Source organism: Rhinopithecus roxellana, chromosome 5 (assembly GCF_007565055.1).
Source record: "Rhinopithecus roxellana isolate Shanxi Qingling chromosome 5, ASM756505v1, whole genome shotgun sequence".
NCBI lineage: Eukaryota > Metazoa > Chordata > Mammalia > Primates > Cercopithecidae > Rhinopithecus > Rhinopithecus roxellana.
Window position 1 is genome coordinate 37,698,063 of NC_044553.1, and position 15,134 is coordinate 37,713,196.

Consider the following 15,134-nt stretch of genomic DNA (forward strand, 5'->3'; position numbering starts at 1 on the left):
TCATAGAACAAAAATAAATAAATAGGCAACAAAGTGAGACTCCAACTCATAGAACAAAAATAAATAAATAAATAAATAAAATTAGCTAGGTGTGGTGGCGCATGCCTGTGGTTCCACCTAATCAAGAGGCAGTGGCAGGAGGATTGCTTGAGCCTAGGAGTTTATGGCTGCAGTGAGCTATGATCACGCTGCTACACTCCAGCCTGGGCAACAGAGCAAGAGCTTGTCTCTATTTTTTTTTCTGAGACAGGATCTCACTGTCGCCCAGGTTGGAAAGCAGTGGCATGATTTCAGCTCACTGCTGCCTCAATCCCCTAGGCTCAAGTGATCCTCCTACCTCAGTCTCCCAAGTAGCTGGAACTACATATAGGCGCATACCACCACATCCAGCTTTTTTTTTGATGGAGTCTCACACTGTTGCCCAGGCTGGAGTGCAATGGCACGATCTCGGCTCACTGCAATCTCCACCTCCCGGGTTCAAGTGATTCTCCTGCCCCAGCCTCCCAAGTAGCTGGGATTACAGGCACTTGATGCCATGCTCAGCTAATTTTTTGTATTTTTAGTAGAGATGGGGTTTCATTATGTTGGTCAGGCTGGTCTCAAACTCCTGACCTTGTGATCCGCCCACCTTGGCCTCCCAAAGTGCTGGGATTACAGGCGTGAGCCACCGTGCTGGGCTGATTTTCGTGTTTTTAAAGTAGAGAGAGGATTTTGCCATGTTGCCCAGGCTGGTCGCAAACTCCTGAGCCCAAGTGATCCACCTGCCTTGGCCTCCCGAAGTGCTGGGATTACAGGCGTGAGCCACCATGCCCCACCGAGACAAACAAAACAAAACAAAAACAGTATAGATGAAAGGCAGCCAGCGTGGGTTCAAATCCTATCATTGCTACTTATTAAATAAACGTAAGAATCTTAGGAACGTTACTTTACCTCTCTAGCACCTTGATTTACAAATCTGCAAAACAGGATAATAACACCTATTTATAATATTGTTATAAGGATTAAATAGGTTAATATATGTGAAATACTTAATATCTGGCACGTAGTAGGCACTAAATAAGTGTTAGCAGCCGGGTGCAATAGGAAGAAAAATGTAGCTACTATTATAATCCTGTGAAAATAAAATCAATAGACAGCCCACATTGCCCTTTTTTGGCCTAACAAAAAACAGATTTCTAAGAAGACAGTAAGAAATGAGTATTAATTTAAACATTGTACAAGATAGGAGATCAAAAGCATAGGTATATAAATGGTTCATTTAAAAAAATTGATACTCAAATTGACACCCTGAAAATGTCAGATTCTTCAGAATGATTAAACTCACTAAACATCTGTAAACAATAATAAATTTATTTCATTTCTTTTAAAGATTTAATGATATACAAAATGTATATAATACCTTTAGTAATACACTTTTTTCTCCCCACCCCCAATCAATATTAAACACTATTTAAACAGCTTATCATCTCTTGCCTTGTCTGTATCTATGAGATACACTACTGAGTACAAATAAGCTTTATATTGCTCCCTTCCAAATAAAAATTAAAATTAGTACCAAGGAAACAAAAAGAAAAAAAAAAAAAGGAAAAAAATTAAAGCATAAAACTTGGATGAAAAGCTTTTCTTGTTATTGTTGAATATTCAACAATATCTGGGGTTGTTAAATTACATTTTATTGGCATAAGGTTGCACTGCAATCTGCCAGTATCACATAATGACAATCCAACTGAATTAATTTCTTAAGTACCACAAACAGCATTCATGTTCAAATATTCCAACACAATTTTAAATATGTGCAAGAGTTCATGTTTACATTCTGATTTGATATAATAATCAATAAAATCTTTGGAGAAGTAAGTTCTGTGTTGTCACTATTGACATAGATAGAGAAAAAGTACTTTAACTTTCCTCACAACTTCCCTTGATGAGTGAGTTAGATTTCTCCTTTTATAATTTAGGTTATATATCAGTTTAACATGGCTTTCTTCTACTTAACAGTGACTTGATAAAACAATGTTTAAAAAACCCAATTAACACTTTCACACAATCTGGGTTCTATTTAACAAAAAACTGGCTCTATCTTTAAATATGGAGCCTAACCCTGATTCATAAATACCGTCCCTCTTGAAAATGGTCTTTAGTTCAGGCTTCTTATACCTCTGTGAACCTAGAATTAGAACAAGTCATTTCCCTTCCCATGCCCAACAAGCATCTACCTGGGAACTAGTGACATCATCACTGAACGTACTAAATACACTGAGGAAAATTTTGACTGCCATTTAACCAAAAGGCTGAGTGACTTCTTCATTTCCCTACTTGAATGGCAACAAACCAGCTGCCAATAAAATCTGCATGGACACCTACCTTTGGTTAATGGTATTGTACCACGTAAGAGAGAGCATCACCCTCATCAGAACAAAGTCAAATGAGATCCTCTGCTATATAAAGAGCCCTTTAAAAAGTTATAAATACTAACTATCAATTACCTTTAAAATTTCTCAGCTGCCAGCTCTATCCTATAGGGAGTTTCTGACTGATTAGTTTAATCAGGTCAAAAGAATATTGACCTTTTAACTGTGCTGGAGTCAGCAAATTCAACTTGCATACACCTTTCTATATTACCAAACAGTTTCCTCCTGAGGGAAAAGTGACACAGTAACATTTCTGTGAGGTGCAGGCAAAACCAATGATTCAGTAATATTAATATTATAACATCAGACGAACAGAATTAGTTGATTCTGATTCTTTGGTGGAATTTCCAGGCTGAAGATTCAAATCTGAAGGCTCATCCTGAGGAAATATAATTTTGTCAGGCGTATAATCATTCCTCTTCAGATCTACATTGAACACCCACAACAATTAAAAAAAAAAGAGAGAGAAAGAAAAGAAAAAAGTTAGTATTTCTTAGAAATGGAGAATTAGGAACATTTTCTTTTCTTTTCGAGATGGAGTTTTGCTCTTGTTGCCCAAGTTGGAGTGCAATGGTGCGATCTCAGCTCACCGCAATCCCCGCCTCCCGGGTTCAAGCAATTCTCCTACCTCAGCCTCCCGAATAGCTGGGATTACAGGCATGCACCACCATGCCTGGCTAATTTTTTGTATTTTTAGTAGAGACAGGGTTTCGCCATGTTGGTCAGGCTGGTCTCGAACTCCCGTCCTCAGGTGATCCACCTGCCTCGGCCTTCCAAAGTGCTGGGATTATAGGTGTGAGCCATCGTGCCCAGCTGAATTAGGAAATTTTCTAATCAATTTTTCTCCAAACATGTCAGACTTGTTTTCCATCAGGTTGTTATAAATTCAGTAGTCACCAAATTTATACACATAAAAATGAAGTCATTCATTCATTCAACAAATAATTACACATTGACCATAAGTCAGAAACTCATGTAGGCGTGAGAATGTAGTAGTGAACAAACCAGACAAGGTCCCTGACTTCAGTGAGTTTATATTCTAGTGGGTGACAAAAAAATAAGCAAACAGAAAAATAACAGAATTATAAGCAGTAAAAAGTGCCTTGAAGGCAGGGTGCAGTGGCTCATGCCTATAATCCCAGCACTTTCCAAGGCCAAGGTGGGAGAATCATTTGAGGTCAGGAGTTCAAGAGCAGCCTGGCCAACATGAAGTCTCTCATCTCTACAAAAAATACATAAATTAGCCAGGTGTGGTGGTGTGTCCTGTTGTCCCACCTACTCAGAAGGCTGAAGTGGGAGGATTGCTTGTGCCCCAGGAGGCAGAGATTGCAATGACCCAAGGTCATGCCACTGCACTTCAGCCTGGGCGGCAGAGTGAGATCCTGTCTCAAAACAAAAATAAAATAAGTGCTTTGAAAAAAACAGTGTAGTGAATTATTATGAGGGACAGATGGAAGATGGTATAGGGTGATTCTTTCAAACACGTCTGGGCAGGAAAGCCAGAGGAAGAGATTTGAGTAAATACCTGAATATTGAGAAGTGAACTATCAAAGCTCTAGGAAGAGTGTTCTAGGCAGAGGGAGGGTTAACTGCAAAGACTGTCAGAAGGAAATGGACTTAGTGTGCTTTGAGAATGGTAAGAAGACAGGGTGGCTTCTGCAAGGTAAATGAGAGGAAAACTAGTAGAAATTGAGCTCAAACAGCAGTTAATGTCCAAGATTGTCAGCTACAGCTTGTGGGCCAAATCTGGCCTGCTGCCTGTTTTTGTAAGCAGTTTTACTGGAATGCAGTCACACTCATTTGTTTACAGTCTATGGTTATTTCCGCACCACGATGGTAGAATTGGGTAGCTGGGACAGACCACATGGCCTACATAGCCTAAAATATTTGCTACCTTGCCCTTTACAAAAGTTTACTGATCTTTATTTAAAAGATACAAGCTATGATGAGAAGTACAGATACAATACAAATGCACTGGAAGGTTTTAAGCGGTCTCAAGAGAGAAACACCATCACATTTGTTTCAAGAACTATTCTGATGACTATGTAAAATCTTGTGAGATAATGGGTGGCAGCAATCCAGGAAACAAGGTGCTAGCCATGAAGACAGAGAAGAGCAGATGAATTCTAGGGAGAATTTCAGAATTAGAACAGACAGAATTTGATGAATTGGCTATGAAGGGCAAGGGAAAAGAAGAATTGGATAGTTTTAGGTTTTGGGCTTGAGCAATTGGGTAACCATTAATGAGATGGGGAAACAGAGTTCTATGTAGGGTGGGAGATGAAAATCAAGAATTTTGGATTGGACAGATTACTAAAGATGCTTTATAGCAAGTCTGCCCGATCCTCGGCCCACAGGCCACATGCAGCCCAACACAAATCCATAAACTTTCTTACAACATGATGGCATTTTTTATAATTTTTCTTAAAAGCTCATCAGCTATGGTAGTGATAGTGTATTTTATGTGTGGCCCGAGACAATTCTTCTTTTTTCTTAGATAAGGTCTTGTTGCTGCCCAGGCCGAAGTGCAGTGGCACGATCTCAGCTCACTGAAACCTCCACCTCCCGGGTTCAAGTGATTCTTGTGCCTCAGCCTCACCAAGTAGCTGGGATTACAGGCCTGTGACACCACACATGGCCAATTTTTATGTTTTCAGCAGAGACTGGTTTTTGCCATATTGGCAAAGCTGGTTTTGAACTCCTGGCCTCAAGTGATCTGCCCACTTCGGCCTCCCAAAGTGCTGAGATTATAGACATGAGCCATGGTGCCTGCCCAACAATTTTTCTTCCAATTTGGCCCAGGGAAGCCAAACGGTTGGACCCCTCTGCTTCAGCCTGGGTGGCAGAGTGAGACCCTGTCTCAAAAAATAACATAAAATAAAAATAAAAATAAAATAAATAAAATAAAATAAAATAAAATAAAACAAAATAAAATAAAATAGTATCCAAGTAGAAATATAGGTAGCTGAACAGAAACAAGAGCTTGGGAAATAAATCTCCAGATAAATTTGCTATGATCAGTATATAACCATATTTATAGGTATGGGACAGGAAGAAATCACTTAAGAAGTTACGGACATATATGAAAATAGTTGCAGAACTGGAAACAATGCAGTAACATCAACATTATAAACTAACCAAATCATGCATAAACATATATATATGTATGTTTCTTTTTATTTCCTCAAAAAAAAAAGGATACATGTGCAGAATATGCAGGTTTGTTACATAGGTATATGTGTGCCATGGTGTAAACCCTTATATTTTTATCTCCATATAAAATACAACTGATACTCAGAATATAAACTAATTTTTTATTTTTTTAAAAATAAAAATATTTGACCTCACTGAATCATAAACTGTTAATTTTAATCTAAGAAACAGCCTATATTAAATAATCCAAACACATATTTGCAAATACATGAATTATTTTTGATAAATTTTAAATTCAAGACTATGTCAGTATGGCTTTAGGGAATACAAGCTAATCTGCAATTACTGTACAAAGAACAGTGGAAACACAATTATAGCTCATCTTAAGTATGTTGTTAACTAGTAAGTGTATCAATGAGCAAGACATCTCAACTTTAATTATATAATCCAGAAAATGAAGGATCTGGGCCAGATTGCTTTTTTTTTTTGAGATGGAGTCTCACTCTTGTCTCGCAGTGGTGTGATCTCTGCTCACTGCAACCTCTGCCTCTAGGATTCCAGCAATTTGCCTGCCTCAGCCTCCCAAGTAGCTGCGATTACAGGCATCCACCACCAGGCCTGGCTAATTTTTGTATTTTTAGTAGAGACAGGGTTTCACCATGTTGGCCAGGCTGGTCTCGAATTCCTGACCTCAAATGATCTGCCTTCCTCGGCCTCCCAAAGTGCTGGGATTACAGGGATGAGCCACCGTGCTGGCTTAAAAAATGGAAACTGTTTAGATTTAAAACAAAATCAAGAACTTAATTATATGCTGTCTACAAGAAACCCACCTTAAACATAATTATATATAGATGTGTGTGTGTATGTTTTGAAAAAAAGATTGGCAAAAGGTATATGATGAAAACATTAATCAAAAGATAGCTGGAGTGGTTAGAAAAAGCATACCTCAAAATAAGGAAAATTACCATGATATTATTAATACACAATGATAAAATAATCAATTCACCAAGAAGACATTAACAATAGTATATGTGTATGCATCTAAGAACAACGCCTCAAAACACATGAAGGAAAAACTGATAGAACTGAAAAGCAAGACAGACAAATCCAATTATACTTGGAGACCTCCTTTCTAGTTAATCAATAGAACTAACACACAGAAACCAGCAAGGATATCAGAAATCTGAACACTAGCAACAAACTTTCCTTAATTAATATTTACAGAATACTCCATCCAACAATAGCAGAATATATATTACTTTCCAAAGCACATGGAATGATCAGAGACCATAAACTTTTTTTTTTTTTTGGAGACAGAGTCTTGCTCTGTCGCCTAGGCTGGAGTGCAGTGGTGCGATCTTGGCTCACTGCAACCTCTGTCTCCCAGGTCCCAGTGATTCTCCTGCCTTCGCCTACTGAGTAGGTAGGATCACAGGCACCCACCACCACATCCAGCTAATTTTTGTATTTTTTAGTAGAGACTGGGTTTCACTATGTTGGCCAGGTTGGTCTCGACCTCCTGACTTCAGGTGATCCACCCACCCTGGCTTCCCGAAGTGCTGGGATTACAGGTGTGAGCCACCAAACCCAGCTCCATAAATCTGTAAGGTTAAAAAAAATTTAATTGAAATAGTACAAAGTATGTTTCTTTTATAATAGAATTAAGTAAGAAATCAATAAAAGACATTTGGAAAACTTAAAAGTAAGAACTAAAACAAGACACTTCTAAACAATCCATACATTGAAGAGGAAATAACTGAAATTATAACTATTTTAAAGTAAATAAAAATGAAAATAAAATATACCCAAATTTGAGGGACGGAGCTAAAACAATGCTTAGAGGGAAAATTATAGCACTAAAACTCTTGTTAGAAATAAAGATCTGAGGCCAGGTGTGGTGGCTTACGCCTGTAATCCCAGCACTTTGGGAGGCTGAGGCAGGCAGATCACGAGGTCAAGAGATCAAGACCATCCTGGCCAACATGGTGAAACCCTGACTCCACTAAAAATACAAAATTAGCTGGGTGTGGTGGCATGCACCTATAGTGCCAGCTACTTAAGAGGCTGAGGCAGGAGAATCGTTTGAACCTGGGAGGTGGAGGGTGCAGTGAGCAGAGATTACGCCACTGCACTCCAGCCTGGCGACACAGTGAGACTCCATCTCAAAAATAAATAAATAAATAAATAAATAAATAAATAAATAAATAAATAAATAAAATAAAATAAAGATCTGAGAATCAATAATTTAAGTTTCTACTTTAATAAACTAGAAAAAGAACAAACTAAACCTAAAGCAAGTATAAACATGGAAATAATAAAAAGAATAAATCAAATAAATTTAAAACAGAAAAGCAATAGAGTAAAACAGTAAGAAAGAAAACTGATTCTTTGAAGGTATCAATAACACTGATAAACCTCTAGCCAGGCTGATCAAGAAACAAAGAGCACAGACACAAACTGCGATAGGGAAAAAGAGGATTTGCCACAGACCTAATGGGTATTAAAAAGATAGTAAGGTAACAGCATAAATCACTTTATGCCCCCAAATTTGACAATTAAAAAGAAATAGACCAATTCCTTAAAAGACACAAACTACCAAAACTCACTCAAGAAGAATTTGATAATCAACAGTCCTATCTGTATTAAAGAAATTAAATGCTTAGTTTTAAGACTATGTGACAAAGAAAACTTCAGGCCAAGATGGTTTGACTGGACAATCCTATCAAACATTTATGGTAAGGACAATATTAATTCTATACAATCTATTCCCGAAAACAGAACTTTTAAAATAAGTATTATCCTAATAGTAAAAGAAAACAAACATAGTGCCCCATAAAACAAACCTACCACAGACCAATATTCTTCATGAACATAGATGCAAAATCCTCAACATATTATTAAAAACTGAATCTAACAATAAATAAAAAAGATATTTATCATAACAAAATGTGGTTTGTCCTAGGAATGCAAAACTGGTTCAACATTAAAAAAATAAATTGATGTAATACACTATATTAACCTATTAAAGGAGAAAAACTACATGATCATACCAAAAGATGCAGGAAAAAACTATCTGACGAAATTCAATATCCATTCAAGATAAACATTCTCAAGAAACAAGAAGGAGAAGGAAATTTCTTCGGCCTTATAAAGTGCATCTACAAAATCCTTACGGTTAACATCATCTTAATGGTGAAAAGACAGAATGCTTTCCCCTGACATCAGAAACAAAGCAAATATGTTGACTCTCACTACACACATTCTATACTGTGCTGGAAATCCTTGCCAGTGCAAAAAGTCAAGGAAAATAAAAAGATACTACAGGTTGAAAAGAAACTGTCTTTACTGTCTACAGAAAAAAATCCCGAGAAGTCTATTACGAAAAGTTCCTAAAAAAGAGAGTTAAGCAAGGTTGCAGGGACATAAGCAAAAAAAAAAAAAAAAAAAAAAAAAAAAAAGGCATTTCTGTATACTAGCAATAAATAAAAAACAAATTTAAAAAAATAGTACCATTTACATACCTAATAATGCTTATTATATGGCTGGGACTAAGTATCTCACAAAACCAACTCGTTAAGTCCTCAAAAAATCCTTGGTGATGGAGGTATTCTCTGGAGCCATGCATACTGGCTCTCAAGTCTAAGCTCCTAACTACATTACTGGTCATACAAAGTGGGACTTTCAAAAATACACAAGGGCTGGACATGGTGGCTCATGCCTGTAATCCTAGCACTTTGTGAGGCCGAGGCAGGTGGATCGCTTAAGCCCAGGAATTTGAGACCAGCCTGGGTGACATGGCAAAACCCCATCTTTACAAAAAAAAAAAAAAGAAAAATTAGCCAGGTGTTGTGGCATGTGCCTGTAGTCCCAGCTACGTGGGAGGCTGAGGTGGGAGGATAACTTGAGCCTGGGAGGTGGAAGTTGCAGTGAGCTGAGATCACGCCACTGAACTCGAGCCTGAGCAACAGAGTGAGACCCTGTCTCAAAAACAAACAAACAAACAAACAGCTCAAGGATGGGCCCCAGGCATGTGTAATTTTTTTAAAAATTTAATTTTTAAAAGAGACAGGGTCTCATTACAGCTTTGAACTCCTGAGCTCAAGCGATCCTCTGGTATCAGCCTCCTGAGTAGCTGGGACTACAGGCATGTGTCACTGCTCCTGGCAGGGTAATTTTTTTTAAAGTACCACAGGGGACTATGATGCACATCAAAGAGAGACAACCACGGGTTTGTGCTTTAACTTGTGATTAAATAATAACTTGTAATTCACCACATACAAAGATGATGTTAATATCATGAGACAATATATTTACAGTTCCTGTTCCTGCTTGATCAAATAGCCTTTTCTCAATTCTTCTGCAAGGATAACTTGAAAGTCTATTCATTCTCCAAGTAAAGGCAAATATGTTAGTTTCCCAGGATCATTCCCTGACCTGGGTTTGAGTTAAGGGACCTGCTTACATGTTCTATAGCACTCTGTTCTGTTTTTTCGTCTCTCTTGGCATTTATCGGTCCTGTAACTCCCTGCTGATCTTGTCAATATTCAACATTAGGCTAAACTCCATGAGGGCAGGGACATACCTGTCTGGTTCGATATTCTACTTTCAACACCTAGCACAATTCCTGGCATTCTGCAGACACATAATATATTACATGAATGAACTTTGTATAAAGAAAGAAAACACAGATTCATTTATAACCAACAATATGTATTTGCAAAGAAGCTGCTGAAGCTGGCACAATTAGACACCATTACATTAAACCTTTGTACCTCTGGCCTTATGAGGTACTGTAGTAACCAAGTTTCGTTAACAATTTATATGCTATAACTGATTAAGAAATTTTTTACCTGGAAGTTTAAGCTTTCTACAGCAAGAATTACAGTGATGTTTTGCTCTGAAGTTTTTAATTGCATCTTCGCCTAGATTTGCTGGGCCAAAAACCATGTCACAGGATCTGCAGAATTGGTAATTAAAAAAGGGACAGTTTATGCAGGTACAGATGTAAAATGTGAAATTATGCCTTAATAAAATAGTTAAAACTTATTACCTCTTTTCTTCTGCTTTTATCACAGATGGGTCAGTCAAATTTTCACCAACACCTTTGAATATGTATATAAAAAAGACAAATAATTTACATTATATAATTGACATAAACACTGACATCTGCATAATAAAAATCATCTTAAGAGATGTTATAGTATCGCCAATCATTATAATGTTAAACTATTCAAAGGAGTGTAGTTCTTCTCTTTTGGTATTTCATAACTTGATTTATGACCCTGGCATTCTACCAGGGAGAGGCATAGCTCCTTGTAATGTGAATAAGAGTTAAAACATCAGAGTTGGTAGGTAGGCATATAAGTTCCTATCCTACAGTGCCAAGTATGCAAATACCTCCCGGTAAAAGGTCTGGTCAATCTGCCCTTGTTTCATCTTAGTTAGCAAAGAACAATTTGGTACATGAAGGAATAATCCATAGGACTTTAAAAGTGTTTGGGATTGGCCAGGCGCAGTGGCTCACGCCTGTAATCACAGCACTGTGGGCGGCCGAGGTGGGTGGATCACCTGAGGTCAGGAGTTCGAGACCAGCCTGACCAACACGGTGAAACCTCATCTCTACTAAAAATACAAAAAATAAAAAGTTAGCCGGGTGTGGTGGGGAGCGCCTGTAGTTCTAGTTCCTTTGGGGAGGCTGAAATGGGAGAATTGCTTGAACCCAGGAGGCGGAGGTTGCAGTGAGCTGAAACTGTACTACTGCACTCCAGCCTGGGCAACGCAGTGAGATTCGTCTCAGAAAAAAAAAAGTGTTTGGGATTTAAGGGAAAAAAACACACACATTAATACATGTCATATTTTCTTGCAAAACATTCATGTAACATAAAGAGTAAGACTGTGAAAATCTTTCTTCACCTCCAACCCTCTCCAGAAGTATTATGATTAAATCCTTCCAGTCTCACATATATTCATGTGTGTATATATAAACACATACACACACACACACATACACACATACACACACACAACACCTACTGATATTTTGAATAATCACAAATATTTAACCCATTAGAACAAAATCTAATAAAATGGTTTAATTTCACAAAAGGAAAAACCAGAATTAAAACATGATACTATTTTCCATCCAATAGAATGGCAAACATTAAGAATATTCAATACTGGAAAGACTGTAGAGAAGCGGGAACTTCCGTAGAATGCTGAGTATGATTTCTGATAAGCTTTTGGGAAAATAATCCGGCAGTTGTTATTAAAATTAAAATTGGGCCGGGCGCAGTGGCTCACACCTGTAATCCCAGCACTTTGGGAGGCCGAGGCGGGCTGATCACGAGGTTAGGAGATCGAGACCGTCTTGGCGAACATGGTGAAACCCCGTCTCTACTAAAAACACAAAAAAATTAGCCGGATGTGGTGGCGGGCGCCTGTAGTTCCAGCTTCTACGGAGACTGAGGCAGCAGAATGGCATGAACCCGGGAGGTGGAGCTTACAGCGAGCTGAGACTGCGCCACTGCACTCCAGCCTGGGCGACACAGCGAGACTCCGTCTCAAAAAAAAAAAAATGAAATAAAAAATAAAATTAAAATTGTACTCATCTCTTTTCTAAGTCAATTTAGGAACTTTATGGAAATAAAAGTAGCAGTGCATGAGTATGGTTTGCTGCAAGCACTGTTTGTAGAAGCAAAAAACTAAAAGTAGAGTGAATGTCTATCAACACAGATGTAAATCATGCTATAGCTGCTACACTATAGACTATCATGCAGCTACTACAGAAATAACTCTAGAAAATGTCCATGATATATTGTTAGGCAGAAAAAAAAAAATTCTCATGATACCAGTTGGGGTAAAACCAGCACAACAAAACTAACAAAAAAGAAGGAAAAAAGTCTCCATTTGTGTTTATGTCTTCACAGAAGTAGAGAATAAAAAAGATGGGAACACTTTGTTCTTTACATATTGCTACACTGTTTAACTTGTAGTAATCATCTAATATACTCCTATGTAAAAATTGTTCAATAAACATTATGTTGAGATGGAATCTACTCGGTGAAGATGCCATGAACATTCTTCAAATCACAACAAGGGATTTAGAATATCACATGAACTTTGTTGATAAAGCAGCAGGGTTTGAGAGGGTTCACTCCAATACTCAAAGAAGTTCCACTGTGGGTAAAATGCTATCAAATGGCACTGCATGCTACAGAAAAATCTTTCATGAAAGGAAGAATCAATCAATGTGGCAAACTTCACTGTGGCCAGACAGTGGCTCATGCCTGTAATCCTAGCACTGTGGGAGGACTGCTTGAGGCCAGGAGTTCAAGACTAGCTTGACCTACCTAGTTAAGACACTCATCTTTACAAAAAATTTTTAAAATTAGCTGCGTGCAGTGATGTGAGCTTGTAGTTCCAGCTATGCAGGAGGCTGAGGCAGGAGGATGGGCTTGAGCCCAAGGAGTTGGAGGTTGCAGTGAGTTGTGATTGAGCTACTGCACTCCAGCCTGGGCAACAGAAAGAGACCCTGCCTCTATTTTTAAAAAAAGAAAAAGAAAGAAATTGCTGCAGTCATCGCAAACTTCGGCAACTACCAGTTAGTTAGCAGTCATCAACATGGAGGCCAGACCCTTCACCAGGAAAAAGATTACAACTTGATGAAGGCTTAGATGATTCTTACTATTTTTTAACAATAAAGTATTTTTAAATTAAGGTACATACACTGTTCTTCATACACAATGCCATCACACACTGCAGACTACAGTATAGTGTAAATATAACTTTTTTTTTTTTTCCTGAGACGGAGTCTCGCTCTGTCGCCCAGGCTGGAGTGCAGTGGCCGGATCTCAGCTCACTGCAAGCTCCGCCTCCTGGGTTTACGCCATTCTCCTGCCTCAGCCTCCTGAGTAGCTGGGACTACAGGTGCCCGCCACCTCGCCCGGCTAGTTTTTTGTATTTTTTAGTAGAGACGGGGTTTCACCGTGTTAGCCAGGATGGTCTCGATCTCCTGACCTCGCGATCCACCCATCTCAGCCTCCCAAAGTGCTGGGATTATAGGCTTGAGCCACTGCGCCCAGCCTAAATACAACTTTTATATGTACTACAAATCCAAAAACTTCATGTGATGTGCTTTATTGCAATATTTTGCTTCATTGCTGTGGTCTGGAACTGAGCCTACAGTATCTTTAATGTATGCTTGTAATTTTAAAACTTAATTGGATTGACCTAACTCGTAATGGACATCAGAGAGTTTTTCACTACATACACCACCATAATCTTTTTTTTTTTTTTTTTTTTTTTGAGACGGAGTCTCACTGTGTTGCCCAGGCTGGAGTGCAGTGGCCGGATCTCAGCTCACTGCAAGCTCCGCCTCCTGGGTTTACGCCATTCTCCTGCCTCAGCCTCCTGAGTAGCTGGGACTACAGGTGCCCGCCACCTCGCCTGGCTAGTTTTTTGTATTTTTTAGTAGAGACGGGGTTTCACCGTGTTAGCCAGGATGGTCTCGATCTCTTGACCTCGTGATCCGCCCACCTCGGCCTCCCAAAGTGCTGGGATTACAGGCTCGAGCCACCGCGCCCGGCCCATAATCATTATTATAAAGGCATGAACTATTGAAAAAAGCATAGTTGTTTTTACATAGATTTTCATTCTTGAGCTGAATCAATACCTGTTTGCTTTTCAACAAATCTTTTATATTTATACCTGTACACTAAAGAGTCACTGAGTAGTAAACATTCTAAACAATTGTTCTCATGTAATTTAAAATCTGGTCTGTGTTTACATTTGAAATTAAGTCTGCTCTTCAGGGAGAAAAATTATGGAGGCCATAATGAAGAGAAGAGCTGGCAACTTGCTCAATTTAACTTTCCTCTGACCCAGTGTGAAGCTCAGCAGACACTACTCCAAGCAAACCTGCCCTCTTGCAGTCACCATTTCTTTTCTTTCTTTCACATGTATGACACAGTCTATCTGCTAAGATGACTATGAGCAATTTTTTCCCTCTATAGATGCATGTAGTTCTACCCATCAACTGCTGAATCTACTTCACCTCCCCTTGAATTTGGGCTACCCTTATAAGTTGCCTTGATCAGTAAAATGGGGCAGAAGGCATCTCAGCCTGTCCTGAGCCTAGCTTTAAGAGTTTCTGCCTTCTCTCTAGAAGAAGCCAGCTGCTATGTAAGAAGTCTAAATACCTGAAACTACCATGCTCTAAGCAAGCCCAAGCTAGCTAGCCACGTAGACAGAGAACACTGAAGAATTGAGGAATTTAGCTGACAGTGAACAGAGACCTCAGACATTTGACTCCAGTCAAGCTGTTCAATGTCTCCAGCCATTCCAGCCTTTTGAGGTGACGGCAGAGAAGAGATATTCCCACTCTATCTCATCCAAATTTTTGAATGAAAGAACTATAAGGAAACAAAATGGCAGTTGTTTTAAATACACTAAATTTTTTGGTAGTTTAGTTCACAGTAACAGGTAACATATAAACACCAGGAACAATAGAGATATTTGTTATTTTTAAAGAAACAGTCTTTATACTTTTGAAATACTACACTGCATATCTTA

General features: G+C 38.6%; 1 protein-coding gene across 5 annotated transcripts in view; it reads right to left on the bottom strand.

The window, feature by feature from the left end:
- Positions 1–1,329: 1,329 nt before the first annotated feature.
- The window catches only part of TRPM7 (transient receptor potential cation channel subfamily M member 7), a 130,598-nt gene continuing 116,793 nt past the window's right edge, over positions 1,330–15,134 (bottom strand). For 4 of the 5 annotated variants that reach the window (XM_030930713.1, XM_010356602.2, XM_010356603.2 and 1 more), the window contains 3 exons: positions 10,615–10,666; positions 10,415–10,521; positions 1,330–2,837 (listed from right to left, as the gene is read on the bottom strand). In XM_030930713.1, coding sequence (XP_030786573.1) covers positions 2,707–2,837; positions 10,415–10,521; positions 10,615–10,666 — 290 coding nt within the window. In that variant the 3' untranslated portion in view covers positions 1,330–2,706. The remainder of the gene's footprint in view (positions 2,838–10,414; positions 10,522–10,614; positions 10,667–15,134) is intronic. The other variant, XM_010356604.2, reaches the window with a different exon arrangement.